Source organism: Anser cygnoides, chromosome 3 (assembly GCF_040182565.1).
Source record: "Anser cygnoides isolate HZ-2024a breed goose chromosome 3, Taihu_goose_T2T_genome, whole genome shotgun sequence".
In the NCBI taxonomy this organism is placed as follows: domain Eukaryota; kingdom Metazoa; phylum Chordata; class Aves; order Anseriformes; family Anatidae; genus Anser; species Anser cygnoides.
Genome location: NC_089875.1, coordinates 39,975,701 through 39,988,226, shown reverse-complemented (window position 1 = coordinate 39,988,226; position 12,526 = coordinate 39,975,701). Strand labels below are relative to the sequence as shown.

Below are 12,526 nucleotides of genomic sequence, written 5' to 3'. Positions count from 1 at the left end.
GAGAACCCAGCAATGACTCTACTGTTAAATTATACCTGTAGGAGAGTGCAGGAAAAGGATTAGTGTGATGAAGGAACGGAGAGAAAAAGTGGGAACCTCTCACCAACCCAACACTGGAGACTCACTGAAGAGGGAAAAACGTCCATAAAATCATAAAATCAAGGGCTTAGGATAAGGGAATCCTAGTTTCTCTCACATGGTTAATTTATTCTGGAAAAGATATAAAAAATGGAAATTCCCAAATCCTTGTATTTACCTATAATGCAACATTACTTTGCTTCAAAGACACCAGGTGATTGAGGTATTGTATTTTTTTTTTAATTATTATTATTATTGTTTTTTTTTTTCCCTGTCAATCCAAGTAGCAGAGTTTTCTCTTTTATCTTTTCAGTTAGGTAATCTTTGGTACTAAACTGGATAAACCTATCAACTCATTTCACATACAGCACTGAACAGTCATCAGATGCTAACAACTCATTACTCAGCTGGGTAAGATCAAAACTAATGTCAGATGAAACACTCACTTTCATGTTATTAGTCCCCTGAGTCATCCAATTCCCCCTGTCCTGCACTTTATATTTTGCTGCCTGCCTCTATGTAACAAGCAATACTGTTGCTGCAGGCAGCTCCTGTGATTCATACCTGGGGCTCACCCACCTATGATTTGTGGGTGAGACGAGCTACCATGACACTGCTTCATTCTGGGGTCTCGCTCACTACCTCTGACCAGACTATTGAGACTGCCAGCTTGCTTTTGTGTCAAGGAGGGCTTAAACACATCAATCCCTTGTTTTAACCAAGCATACTATAATGCTAAAATAAAGACTGGAAATGAATGATTATGTGAATACATTTGCTAATCTCAGTGCAACCTCTCATTATCTTAACAATTTCCCAGATAGAAAAGAAAAAAAGCATTTTCTAAGATAAGGAAAAATGATGAATAAAAATGTCATATGATGGCAATAAACTTTCTAAAAATCAGAAAATGTAATGTCTATAGGGAATAGGAATGAGAAATCTAGGAATGAGAAAAAAAAAAAAAAGACTTCACGTTGATTATATTTTCCTGGGAAAGGTAAATGAACCTTTTCACCTTCCCTTTGACTAAGACGTTATAAACCATCATTCTACTGATCTCCTTCTCTTATCATTGTTGGTTGAAGCTGTGACTACTTTCGAAAAGTATTGAGCCACAGAACAGAAGCAGCCAGGAACTACTAGTATGAACATACTTTCCTTAGCTTTTTATCATCTCTGTGTGTATTCTGTAATTGAACTTACATTTCTCTTATATCACCCTCCTCCTTCAACAAAAGCATTAAACTATGTCCCTTAGGTACATTTACACCCCACTCAATGGGCACATTCTCCACAGACTTTATTCAGTTTTTCCCCCCATCACATTCATCAGCAAGCACATCCAAGTAGCATCCATTTTAAAGTCCTATAAAACATCACACTGGTGATCTATAACAACCATATGATACCAATCTGACACTATATTTATCTCAACAAAATATCCACATTCTGATTAGCTCATGAAGCTTTCAGTACTAATACTGACCAATCCACACACCCACCCACCCTGCAAAGACCCCCAAAACAAATGCTCAACTACTGTACTGCTTTATCCATAAACTCTGAATGCTTCTTTCTACTCAAAAGTGAACAGCAAAACGTTGGCATTTACTTGCTCTCTCTTCTTAGTAAAAATAAAGATGATATTTTAGAGCTTCTTCTAATCCCTATGATTCATATGTCAGGCTCCCTACATTCATCATTTCAAGCAAGTTTTTTTATCCATTTCCAGGCCTAATGGTGAACCATGTCCCTGGCAAATTGCCTTCTTTTTATTCCTAACGCTCTAATCAGTATTAGTAAAGAATGCACACGGCAATCTTCATGCAATTATTATTGTTGACTGGCAAGACGTCTATATAAACTATTTTCTTCACTCCTCCAAAACATTTTAAAACCATGGAGACAACAACAGCAAGCCCTTCTTTTGTTCATCAAAATGCATAATCACACAGAAAGAGCAAATTCTCCTGCTTATTTTTTCTCCTTGGAGCCTTTAAAGTTTCAAATCAAAGCCACAATATGTATCTGATAAATAACATAACTATGACTCCACCTACAAGAGACTACAGATTGTAGAATTACAGGGCATCCTGCATTACTGTAGTGTCGCCAGCTATCAAGTACTGTTTCAGATATGTGCTTTCTGAACATTGAGTTCCCATGACTGTGGTCATCAGTGTTAATGACAGAAAATTACTTAAATCCACAGACATTGATAACTAGAATTTTATCCCAAGAACCACATGGAAAAAACTTTGGTGTCAACTTCAAGCCCAGCTGTAGACAAGTATGCCAGACATGTAGCAATATGCTCGAGGCTATTAAGAAAACTGACTCAGCCCCTCCCTCAAGAGACTGATGTACAACCAATTTAGTTCAGTAGTTTAGTTCAGAGATAGTTCTAACTCTTTTATACACTTTTATAACAAAACAAAGCAACAACAAAAAGAAAATCTGCACAGCTCACCAGTTTTAAGTTTAAATAACTATAAGTTTAAATAACTATACAAAATACTTTATGGAGTAAACAACCTCCATACAAACTTTTAGTTTATATTGCCAACTTCTATCATGTACCATCATTTTATACTGGACTCATTCCGAACTTATGAGGAAGAGCAGTACTCAGCCTACAGCATCCTAACTGTGCACTTGGAAATCAGTCAATTTCTTCTAGTTTCTTCAAGCCAATAATATAAGTAGGATTCTATGGAAGATCATATAGTAGCCTTAGTAGCTCACAAATCTAATCTTAAAATATTTTAATAACCCCATTGTCACTAAACTCCCCATTAATGTTATGAGCTTACGTAGTGACTAGTGAAAGACTACATCAAAGCATAGAGATAATCCATTCTATGCTAGACATTCCAATGAACTGGACCAAGCATTCAAGAAAACCTATTATCTGCATTGTGTTGCAAAATAAAAATAAAACGGCTCCTTTAAAATTATACTCACTGATCTTTCCATCACCTCATATGTGAAACACTCCCTCTAATTTATCCATTAGCACTGCTGAATGCAACCTGTCTCTAAGGAGATGTACACATGTGCTTCACTGAATTCAGATTTTGCTATCAGTTATTGCTGAGTCTTCTTTTTCACAGTCTCTTCTTCAATTCTCATCATGGTCTATGTTCTACACTTTTGATGATCAAGATGATCAAGAGACCTAGTAGCTACTAAAAAAATCAGTAAAATGACCCAGACAAAACAAATAACGCATACGGAAGTCTGGGAGAACATTTCATAGAGGAATATTGGTCTGCAATTGAAAGCCTGCTTCCATTTTCTCAGAAACATTCACTATACAGAATGCAATGAGAAAATGAACATGAAAATGCTCAAAGACAAAGTGTGTGGCTATGGATTTTCACACTCAAGATAATAATGTGAATGGTCATAAGCATATTATATTGTTCATCATAAAAATAGATTATTCCACTCTCAAAGAAGCTGTTACTTGAATGATAGCTTACACCATAGCCTTATATATGTTTAAGCAGACAGATAACATTGTCTGCAATGTTATTTGTCTGCATAAAGCAATTTCCAGCAGAATTCCCATTAAAAGTGATCAGTGTAGGACTTAAAGTACAACCTAGCAAATCTGTTTTCAGCCAGTTGTGTACTAGGGTGCATGGTATATTAGTCTGTTTTCTACAATGCTCCTCACGCATATTCATTTACTTGCTGCATCTAGGCTGAGCCTAGTTGCAAATAACATTGTGGATGACTCAGCCTGAGGTGAACCATCATTACAAAGACCATCTGCTATAGCACATTGTCAGTTCTCTCTGTTCAAAGACCTATTTGAACTTACCCTCACAAGCAGTATCTGGATGAGGTAGTTCAACAAGACTCTGTAAGGGCTAGAATCTATTATAAAAACATTTTTGGCCAAAATCATACCAGGCATACAGCATACTGTTACAATGGCCTCAGAAGGCAGTTAATGTCAGATTTAATTAATACAGAACTATACTGAAAACGCCACATATAGTGTTTGCTTGGACTAACTTTAAAAAAATAAATATATAAGTAGCTGGTCATGTAGACTGTAGAATATCTGTTCTGTGAATTATACATATCTTAATGTAAAACAAGCTTTGAATGCAATCACAGAATCACAGAATGGTTGAGGTCGGAAGGTACCTCTGGAGATCATCTAGTTCAGCTCAAGCAGGCCCACCTAGAGCAGAACACGTTGCATAGCATCACACCCAGGAAGGTTGAAAATATCTCTAGAGAAGGAGACTCCACAACCTCTCTGGGCAATTTGTCACCCACACCGTAAAGACGAAACCATTAGTTCATCAACCTAAGAAGCTACAGTGCAGAATAATTCTGGGGTGTTCCATATTTACCCCCTTGTTTTCAGAGATTTATATTTTGACATACATGACATATTGGAGACCTGTCCAGGATTGCTTTTTTTTTTTTTTTTCATTATCCATTTCACCTCCTGGATGCAGGTCACTGGAATGCTGTTATCCAAATTATTCTGCAATTCACCAGCTCTTTGAATTTATGCCACAGATACATTTGCTGCTTAGTCAATCTGATACACCCCTGAATCTGGATAAAAATGTGAATAGTAAGTCCCACACATCTATGGGTTTGCATTCTTCATCAAATAGCTTGCAAACTCATACCAAGCATATTTTTATCAGGCAACCTCAACTAAATTATTTCTTTTTGAAAGATTTCAAGAAATAAATTGAATAAAAATGGTTTATTTGAATTTAAGCAGCTTGCACACACTTGTGAACACATGCACCAAATATCAACATTAAACAACGTATTTGTTCTCTACAAATACATGAAATATAAAGCAATATAATTCATCCTTTTTTCAAAATTTCAGGAGGTGAAATTAACTTATATTTATATGTGTATGTATATGCGTATGTTCTTCTGAAGCACAATAATGTGTACAGCCTATAGAGAATTATCTGTATTTGAAATGTTTCTCTGTGTATATATTTTGCTTGTAAAACCATTTAAGGAATGACTCAATAAATTAGATAATATAATTACATCATCCTATTTATTATAATCACAACATTATATTAAAAGGTCAAATTCAGATACCATACCCCAGACTGATTTTGCTAATACATTCATCCTCAAATAGACATGGTCAGTAACTCTGCATTGAAGAGTGCCTGCTGTCTCAACTAGTCTTTCACCCGTTGTTTTTAGAAGCAATGCTATGATATACAAGTAAACAAAAATAAAAATACCTCTCCTACTTTTAGTATGGCATAATCACAATGCTAGCCCATAAGAATCTAATCCTACAGAAAATTTATGTATGTCCTTAATTTTAAGTTGTTTAAAGGACTCTAACAGGTATTATCTAATGCATAAACAAAAGCACGTTTTGCAGGAACATAACTTAACTGTGGCACACCTACCCATTTTGTTTCTTTCCACAAACAAACAGTTGCAAAGTTCCAGTTTTTATGGGACAGTTTTCTGTGCAGCTGTCTGCATATATATACACAGATATATATATATGAGCATATAGACATACATATATATATATTTTTTTTTTTTAACTGAAGAAAAGTAAATATTAACGGAACTCAAATGACAGCTGTGCTTTTCTGGTGGTGAGGTAGAAAACCTCAAAAGGGAAAAAATGAATTACTATGCTTTTTCTTCCCTGCAGCTGACAAAATTAATACTTCTGATTATTTACAGAAATCGTTGTATCAGTGCATGCTATGAATGTATCAGTGAATTCTTAAACAACCTTAAAAAGTACGATGTCTGTTTTAGTAAATATAAAAATAAAATTCTACTTCCTGATAGACAAATTATGGTACTCTAAGTTGAAGTCAATAGCACAGAAAATAATGCACAGAAAAATAACATGGATCATTTAATGGGATATCATGCAGTACTAACTTATGGGAAATAAAGGTCCATTCTTCAGAACCTAGTTTTTGTACGAGCAGCTTTTAAAATCATGAAGAAATTTTGTTCACTCTTAAGACCTTTCCTTCTTTGTACCAGACGAAATCACTAGCAAAAACATTCCAAAGGTTTAAAATTATAGAACTACACTTCCTAATGTGTAGTAAAAGCTTTTGTAGATATTTTATATGCAAGGATTACCTTTTCCATTTCAATAACTGCAACTGTTTACAGAGCTCACCACAGTATGGAAAAAGTAGGTTGAACAATGGCATCTATTTCAAAGGAATTCCATAGTCATTGGTAGCATAAAGGAGGTGTATTCACACATACATAAATGAAGAAATGTATACAAACATATGTAAACAAACAAAGAAAAGATAGTTACTAGTTAATTAAAAAATAAATTGACAGATTTTTGTGCATATAACAATACTGACTTGGATTAACTATAAAGTTTACAGATATTTTGCAAGTCACTATAGACAACTAATTCTTAGCCTCCTGCATACAGGCAGCCCAAGCCCACCAAAGCAGATCATAAGCTTTGTATGAAATATATACAGCCACAAGTCAGTATCAGTTGCACTATACTGTGATGGTTTTCTTTTTGTGCTGCTGTTGTGGCAGTTCTTACCTTCATACACTGGCCTGTACTCTAAACTCTCTATACTCGCCCTAAAAACATGTTAAAAATCAGATCGTCAATGCAGAAAAACTGCAATAAAAATAAAGCCATCTTCAGACAATTGACTTTCTGCAATAAATTAAGTATTCCCTTCACTAGTCTACTGAAAAAATCATCTCTGTAAGGGCACATTCCAACATGAAACATATACACAATTTCTATTATTAAAGTACTGAAAGGACAGTCAATGTCTCCTTCAGACCAAGTGACTGTGAATAGCACTCACAGTATTTCACATAGCACTCAGTTAAATACTTGTCATTTGAGCATCCCCTTACATAACAGACTGGGAACTTCAAGTAATATCAAATTCACTTTGACTCTTACCAGAAAAGACACTGGGGATCTTGGAAAGAAAACTTTTGACTGTACGAATAGGAATCCCATTTTTCTCATCTTGCATGCGGGCTATGACGTCTTCCATCTGAAAAAAAAAAAAAAGGAAAGAATAAAGAAATCCAGAATTACCTAAAAGTACTTCTCCAAGAAATCTTAGATCAATCTTTGAAAATGAAGGGTCTATTAATACTTTTTTTTTTTTTTTTAGTTTACAATTTATAGTTTGTATTTTTATTGATCAGGATAAAGTATTGGAAGTACTTTAGCATAGACAATAATAAATTAATGTATGTTCTCAAAGTCTTTGGAGAAGGAGATACCAAGGCAGAAGAGATATAGTTAAAATATTTAAGGGTAGTCAAATACCATTGCTGGATACAGAACTTCACGTTTGATTGTATTACTGGTATTGTACCTAATAGAATAAACTCATTCAGCCTTGCATGGTACTGACACAGCTGTCAAAAAGGCTGTTATAAAACAAAAATAGAGCTTTTAAGTTCAAAGCAAAAATTCCCTATTTTCTTTTGAGAAGAGGAAAAAATTACATCGTGATGCAATTTTGCATCCCTGAAGACAACAAGGCCAGAAACTTTTTCTTTTTTTTTAATAGGTAATGGAGTGGATACAAATTCATTTTAAATCACCTTGCTGTATATTTTTTTCCATATTTTCCACATGCAATAACTGATTTTTTCTAACTCGGTTTTATAGGATAATTTGGCCAGTGTATTTTGTATTTTAAACTCAACACAAAAATCTGCTTTGTTGTGAACTATGAACAAGTCCCTTTGTTGGAAAACACAAAGAATATTAGAGTCATTGGCCAACAATGCTAGTTTTATTCTTGCATATTTCATAATTTAAGTTTACATATGAAATAACTTCCACCTTTCTTCCCTTTCTTTCTTGGAATACCTAACCTCTCAAAATATAAAATAATATTCTTGTAAAATCAATTACAATTATCCCTCCTCCTTCCTTAAATTACCAACATACTCCATATGAAAAATGGGTTTCCGCATGACTGAGCATTTCTTATTATTAGTCAAATCTTTAAAAAAACATGCTGTCTTAACTCTGTTTCCCAGTAAGTTCCTAAAAAAAATAAAAAAATAAAAAAATAAAATTTGTGGATGGGTGGTGTTGAGACAAAGGGAAAAACATACCAAATTGTCCCTTTTTATCTGCAGAAGTCAGATGACTCAAATCAGCAAGCAGCAAACCAGCATTATTAGCAGCTGTGAATTAGTTTGCCCAATGGGGGTGTTGTACAGCATCAGGGAAGAGAGAGGGAGCTGGGGCCACAAGTTACTTGGGAAAAAAGAACAAAAATCTATACCAAAAATGAAAACAAAATCAATAAATTCCACTGCTTATGGAAAACCTGTTTACACAGAATGTGTCTGGAGGTTCATATGCTCCATCAACTAACAGATCACACATTAACAACCCAAGGAACACAAATCCAGTGGACTAGTCTGAAATAAAAAGTACCCAAAAGAAGCAGACATTGTTAGCGTAGCATAGAGCAAGATGTTGAAGACTGAGTCTATTCCTCTCAATTACAGAATATACAAATGTAACTCCAAAGAAAGGCAGCAATGTTCTTTGTAATGATTAATCAAATACTAAATAATTTCAGGACTTTCATCTGACATGGAATTTGATTATTTAAATAAAATAGGCTAGTAATAATGTTCTGAAGAGACTGTCAAGTAGACAAACTGTTGTCTGCAAAATGGAATCTGTCCCTACATTTATTATCCATACAATAAGTGAAAGCTTGTTTCAGCTCTTTCTATATCCAGTTGGGAAACTGTTTTAATGAGTTCCTAAATGAAAAAGAAGTCACTCAAATTCAGGTTAGTATCTTTGCTTTAAGCAATAACATAAAACTATACCCATAGGTGTATGGGTGTTCTATGGAAATGAACAGAAGTAAATTCGATGATAAATTCTGCATATGCAGTGTAAACTTAGAGGAATATTGCTAGAACTGCAGACTAAATAATAATATATGCTACAGTGGGCAACATAAGGCAACATGATAAAAGATACATTTGCATTATAATAAGTACTCCTACAATTGTAGGACTCAATCCTGGAACGTAATATTCCAGGAACTGATATGCAGTAACTTCTTTCTCAGGAATGGTGCAAGAGTGCAAAACATTCAATGCTTAGCATTCCTCATGCTGTCAGTAATCGATCTTCTGAGGGTATATAGAATAAATTGCTAACTGACATTCACATATACTTTCCTGAACTTGCTTCATGGACAGGATTTAAACTTTGTAAAACTTGATTAGCCAAGTGAGATTTAGGATGACTGTACTGCAAAATTACACCCTCCCCTGCATGTCCAGCTCAGAATATGGTTCCATGTCAGCAGGGAACACCCTCTATGCACAAGGCAGCTCACACTCCACACATCATTGTTGTCAACTGCCTGGTTAATTCAGTGTAAAAAGATTAGTGCATAATGAGTGGAAATGATCTGAAACAAGGTATAACACAACACAACACACGACTCCTAATCAGTTATTGTTGACCTGGAATTCTTTCTTTTCTGTGAGTCAGATAACAAAGTTCTTATTTGTCTTGTCCTTTTTCAACCAGAAAGTCTAAAAGGTCGTTTGTGGTTTATGATCTTCTTAAATCTTAAAAAATAAGAAAATGCAATGTATTTTTTTTAAAGCTTCAATTAAAGATTCAAAAATATCTAATCCAGCATGTGCACGTCGATCATTTAAATTCAATTACATGCAGTCCATATTTCCGCAGTTTTGGTTGATTTAAATGCAGCAAATGTATGATCTCTTGCACAGAAAAACATGTCCTCCTTTAATTATATTTGGGAAGCAGCACTCAAGGCTGCCATTCATCAACAGTGACCTAAGACAATGAAAAGGGCAGAATAGTTTAATTAGGATGATAAAAGAAAATCTTCATCTAATTTTGCTTAAGAAGTCTAATCTGGGAAACACAAGCTTCTGCCTAATACAGTAATTTTCCGTCTTGATGTATCATTGCTTGCATCCAAGTTACTCAAAAGTGAAACTTAAGCAGCCTCATCTCACCTTACAAGCAGGCTTTCCCAGTCATATGCTTACCTGGCTAAGCTTGACTGCCTTTGACCATGCAATGCTGCGGTTCTTTTTTTAGACCTAAGCCTTCTCAGAGAACTCAAAGAAAACTAGTGCACAAACAGCTGCCTCCTGATCTCTCTGCAAACAAAGCTAAATGTGCACAAGAAAAGGAAGCTGTATAAGCCCACTTCTTACCACTTCTCAATCATCATTACAGAATTAATAAAGCGTACCTAGAAAGTTCACAATGCAGCAAAGATTCTACAGGACCTTTTATAAATAACTGTATACATCAAAAAATGTGCCATTTTTTTACTAGTGAGCCTGTTCTAAACCTGGCAAAACTCACTTTCTGTTGCACAGACAACTCAGATCAAATTTAAAACACAATATTAATATTTAAAACTTCACTTGCCTCCTTGTGAAGATAATTTGCAATCTCGATCTTGACATACAAGGGCTCTCTCAACTTTATTTCAAAGACTAACTCTACAACAACAGTGACAATGCATCTTATATGAAGCAAAAGAAAAAGAAGGGTGATAGTGAGATCCTGTAATAGAGAGGTTGCAGGAGCCACCACCTAATACAAATTCTGATTCTGATCCAAACTCACTGAGAGCTAGGCATGGAGATGTGCTTGACTTACCCCAGGGGCCCACCACCAGTAGTATCTGCCTGCAGGAGAAATAGATTGAAAGTTGCCAAGTGGGAAGCAAAGGTGATGGTTCTCAGTTGTGTGATCTGCTAAACGCCCCTGGAAGGACTACGCTTATTTGCCTTAGTTTCCTAATTGATAGGATTGCAAGAGGTTTCTGACATATGGGGTATAATTTGCTTCCTTTTTCTTTAATCAGTCACTACCCAAAGGTATTTCGTCTTTTTCCATTGCTGACAGTGGAAGTCTTGACAGCAAACCAGGACTAGTATCCATTAGCTACTTACAGCTAGGTGAAATTCAACTCCTAAGAGCAGAATTTCTGTAGCTCTAGATTTCAAAGACGTGATTTGGGATGACCCAGACCTCTAAATTTCTAAATCTAAGTATGAATTTCATTGCTAAGCATGCACATCTTGCAAAAATTATCCTCTTGCACCATACTCCAGCATCACTGCTTGATAAGCATTTTTTTTGTATGAATTCAGAGACAAAACTTAAAAAGTTTGTCAGTGCAGTACAAAATTGTTTTCTTCCTTTAAAAGCAAGCCTAAATCAACCTCACATACAGATGGTCACCAGATACAAGGATTTAAAGACTAGAAAAAGAAGCCAATGTAACTAACTAAAGTTCAGAAGATTCAAAAGCCCAAAGCCTTGACCTACTTACACATTTAAAGAAATCTCAATTCTTTCCTGTGATCATATCTTAAAAAGAATTTCAGTGCCAGGGAATTAAAAGTATACCAAGCAACACAAGAAAAACACTAGGCATAACTTTGTTCTCAGTTGCCATACCTTAGAACCGGTGTCCACCCACATTGGAACTTTGCCGTTGACTTCGCTAAAATCTTTCTTCTTTGTTCTGTCTAAATGAAGGAGTAGAGTAACCCAGTGGAACTAACTACAGACCTCATCCAAACTTTTTAACAAAGCACAAGGTACAATATGTAATAACCTCTTACATTTTATTTTCAGCAAAGCTATCTTTATAGGACACAACCCAATGGGAAAAATACTGCTGACAAAATTTTTAGAAGTTTCCCTAGATATTTTTTTTCCCTCCTTGTTTAAACAAATGACAGTCAGAGCTTTTCAGTGTAGCTGGCCAGCAGCTGGCTGGCCCCACATGCAGAGACACACACACAAAGCAACAGGGGCTGAACAAAGCCAGCAGGGTGGGAGAAAGCTGCAAGGGTCCTTACAATGTAGTGGCTGCTCTTCCATTTTCCAACACACACTAACTATATACTATCACCCTGCTGGTATTATACTGATAATAAATTATCTGTATCTGCTCTTGCTTTCAACAGTAATCCTCTATTGAAAGTCCATTGTACCGTATATGCTCCCTCACACGCTGCCAATTCCACTAAAGAATTTCTGTTGAGACTCCCATCACATAAAAAGCCTGGAATTGCCGGGGACAGAGAATTTGGAATAATGTCTTTTGCTGTGCTTCACCGAGGCAAAAATCTGTATGTTTACATGAATGGCTAAACTACGTCATCAGAGCTACACTTTAGGAGCCTCACAGTCTCTTTCTTCCCTGTGAGCCACTCTTTACCTGGACTACACATGCCAACAATCACTGCCATATCCTCCTTTAATTGAATCTTCACAGTGCCACTTGAGAGCTGCCCGACTCAGTGAACCAGGGGACTTTGTTCAGCTAGTCAAGCTGCACCACAGAGAAGAAAAGAGCACAAAATACAGGAACTACAACGCCCAGGAGGC

General features: G+C 35.7%; 1 protein-coding gene across 13 annotated transcripts in view; it reads right to left on the bottom strand.

The window, feature by feature from the left end:
* Positions 1-12,526, bottom strand: part of RGS7 (regulator of G protein signaling 7) — a 268,219-nt gene that overhangs the window by 148,420 nt on the left and 107,273 nt on the right. For all 13 annotated transcript variants that reach the window (XR_010830253.1, XR_010830254.1, XM_066993975.1 and 10 more), the window contains exon 3: positions 7,028-7,124. Coding sequence is in view for 11 of the 13 variants with exons in the window: in XM_066993975.1 (XP_066850076.1) it covers positions 7,028-7,124 (97 nt within the window). In the remaining 2 variants the exon portion in view is untranslated. The remainder of the gene's footprint in view (positions 1-7,027; positions 7,125-12,526) is intronic.